Here is a 2937-nt window from a genome sequence, read left to right on the forward strand (position 1 = left end):
TTTTTGAGTGCATAGTCAAACCGATTGCTTAGAAAAGTAAACCGTACATTCTCAGATATGGTTTTAAAAAGAACACCCAATTTCTTAAATGATTCTGAACGGAAAAAGAACATTTCAGCACTTTTTTATATACTGGATATTCTAAACAGTACATTTACATAATAAAACAGTTCAGTATTTCTCTTTTTACTCTGTGCATTATTTAGTATTCAAGTATTATTTAGTATTTAATAAACTTCTTTGCATGTCCATTTTGTTTACTGCCGTAAATATGGCTCTCGGGTGTCACGAGAGCTGAGCTCCTCAGTATGGAAAGGAGAGGAGGGGCACCACTGCGATGACCCGTGAGGGTATCTGAGGAATTTGAGAAGATCATCTGGCCAGTGTGCTGAAGCTCAGTCGTGTTTCATTGCATGCACGCACAGGGCTCCTCGCTTCAATATCACCATCAGATGACACTAACACGTGTTGTCATATCGCGCTGGCGCCAGGCCAAATTAATCCAGGATTAACACACAGACCACTCAATGACTACAAACTCAGTTGACGGACGCTCTTTCAGTTGCAGAAGACTCGATCGCTTGAAACGAAACAGTGGAGCCCATAGAAATCAACAATAGAAATATAAAGTAGAAAATCGGAATCTAATAGCGACATGGGATCTAAAGGAGTGTTTTTGGTGGTGTTACTGAGTGCGTTAACAGCGTATTACGTTTATTTACCTATTCCGAATAACATAGAGGAGAGATGGAAACTCATGCTCACTGACTCGTTCTTCAGAAGTTTGAGCCACTTGGTAAGTTTATTTAAAAAAAATTAACGATTCATGTTTATTAAAACTATTATGATTTTTATATGAGAGCGCATGCATAGTTTACTTTAATGTAATGCATACTTTCGGATCGTTTTTCTTAAACAATGTGTGTGTATGCGTGGGCTCAATTACACGTGATTATATCGAAGGCACGATACCGTGTGTATACAGATTATGTCAATCCTTAATCCAAGTATTCTAGTTACTTTATATAATAATACGTATCGGAACTATTCATAGTAAACGTTGGTATTTGTACGCTGCAGAAAGAGTTTTTTTATCATAGATTTGTAGTTTAAGTATGATTGTTTATATTATTTTACATGTAGAGAGGTAAAGAGTTCTGTAGTCAGAGTACACGAGTTTAACAGGCTTCAGAATTCTGCATTCGCTTTAATCTGTTTTGTATTTAATTTAGTATTTAATAGCTAATATCCAGATTCTACACAAAAAGGTGATCACTAATAAACCTATGCGAGTCAGTTGCCGTCCACTACTGAGAGGACTAGACAACTCAGTTGAAGGCATAGCTTTTCAAAGCATGTATAATCACGATGTTCCAAATTCATGACTTTCATGTAGAACATATTTGAGATGTTAGGCAGAATATTTAGCTTCAGTGACATTAACTGCCACTATATTTGAAGAAGATGTTGATTCGCTTCAGGTGTTCCATATGCAGAAGAAAAAAATGAAAGATTTATGTAAGTTGTTGTCTTAACCCTTATGCGGTCTTCTGGGTCTTTTTGACTCGCAAATGACGTTTGCTTAAATAATAAAAAAAACGTTTTCTTTGGCCAAATGGCATGATACTTTTGAAAGTGGTCAACACTTTCTAGATCTATAAAGAAAAAAAAATGGAATGATATCTTGATATGATGTTGGTGTGGAAAAAAAGTCACACTCATGGTCTTTGCGGACTTTGGAGACCCAGTTTAGAAAATGGACAAGATTCATCATTAAAATCAGAAACAACACAGATCACACATAGACAGGAATAAAGTGGCACACTTCCAACAATGCAAAAAAAACATCCACAATGCAAAATGATCATGCTCACACAGGCAAAGAGAGAGAGAGAGGGAGATGAAAGGATGAGACATAACAATTTAGCACAGACATACAGTTCTCTTACAGTTAGTAACTGATGTTTAGATTACATTTGTAGAATTATATCAACAACAGATGATTGAAATAAATTATAAACTCTAAAGACCTCAGTGATGTCCCATAAATGTCAGCTGCTAACATTTTTCCGAAAAATATTTCTTTGTGTTTATCAGAACAAAGAAATGTATACAGGTTTTTGTGTGGAGTATCCCTTTAAGGTGCAGCCGTATGGTTTATAATTGGCTTGAATCTGTTGTCCATTTGGATCAAAAGTTTAAGGGATTCCATGTCATTTTTGGAAATTAGAGAGATAATCTCAGTCGGTCAACCCTGTGCTTAACATTACATTACATTTATGCATTTGACAGACGCTTCCATCCAAAACAAATTACAAAGTTATTATACATGTTCTCTGGGATCGAACCAATGACCTTCGCACTGCTAACGCAATGCTCTACCAATTGAGTTACAGGAACCTCTTTTCTACGCCTTCATAAAGCAATGCAGCTATACACCATGTGACAAATGAACCCACTAACATATTTCTTTCATTCCTCACAGGCAGAACTTACTGAGCAGCTGGGACTTTTGGACTACATGAAAGTCATGATGTTCATCACCTTTGCGGAGCGAGTGGTACCAGTGTCGGATGATAGGGTGCAAGTGGTCGATGAGAGTTTTGAGGGGGTGGAGGTCATTGTGTATCAGCCTGCACAGAAAGAAGACACAGGAGAGCAAAAAAGAGCCATTATTTACCTGCATGGAGGAGGATGGTGTCTGGGCAGCTCGCGTGAGTTTTGTTAACCGCTTACTGCTCCATTTCTGAATACAATGTGTTGCTTCTTAATTGTATAATAAAAGTTCTACATTTATCTTATTAGTTTTTTTTTACAATCGCTTGTAAGTGTTGAGTTACATCTAACTGCTTTGATAGTATTTGATTTTTTATAATCATAATACATTTTAATATGGTATTACTGATGGAATTTTGCACATTTCTGTCTCATCCATTT

General features: G+C 36.5%; 1 protein-coding gene across 1 annotated transcript; it reads left to right on the top strand.

Annotated features, from left to right (window-relative positions):
• The first annotated feature begins 425 nt into the window (after positions 1-425).
• On the top strand, positions 426-2728 carry LOC130565165 (arylacetamide deacetylase-like). Its single transcript, XM_057351748.1, has 2 exons — positions 426-796; positions 2486-2728. Exons 1-2 carry the CDS (start codon positions 656-658, stop codon positions 2726-2728), a joined length of 384 nt encoding a protein of 127 aa, XP_057207731.1. The 5' UTR covers positions 426-655.
• The last annotated feature ends 209 nt before the right edge of the window (positions 2729-2937 follow it).

This window comes from Triplophysa rosa, linkage group LG14 (genome assembly GCF_024868665.1).
Source record: "Triplophysa rosa linkage group LG14, Trosa_1v2, whole genome shotgun sequence".
NCBI classification, from domain to species: Eukaryota; Metazoa; Chordata; class Actinopteri; order Cypriniformes; family Nemacheilidae; genus Triplophysa; species Triplophysa rosa.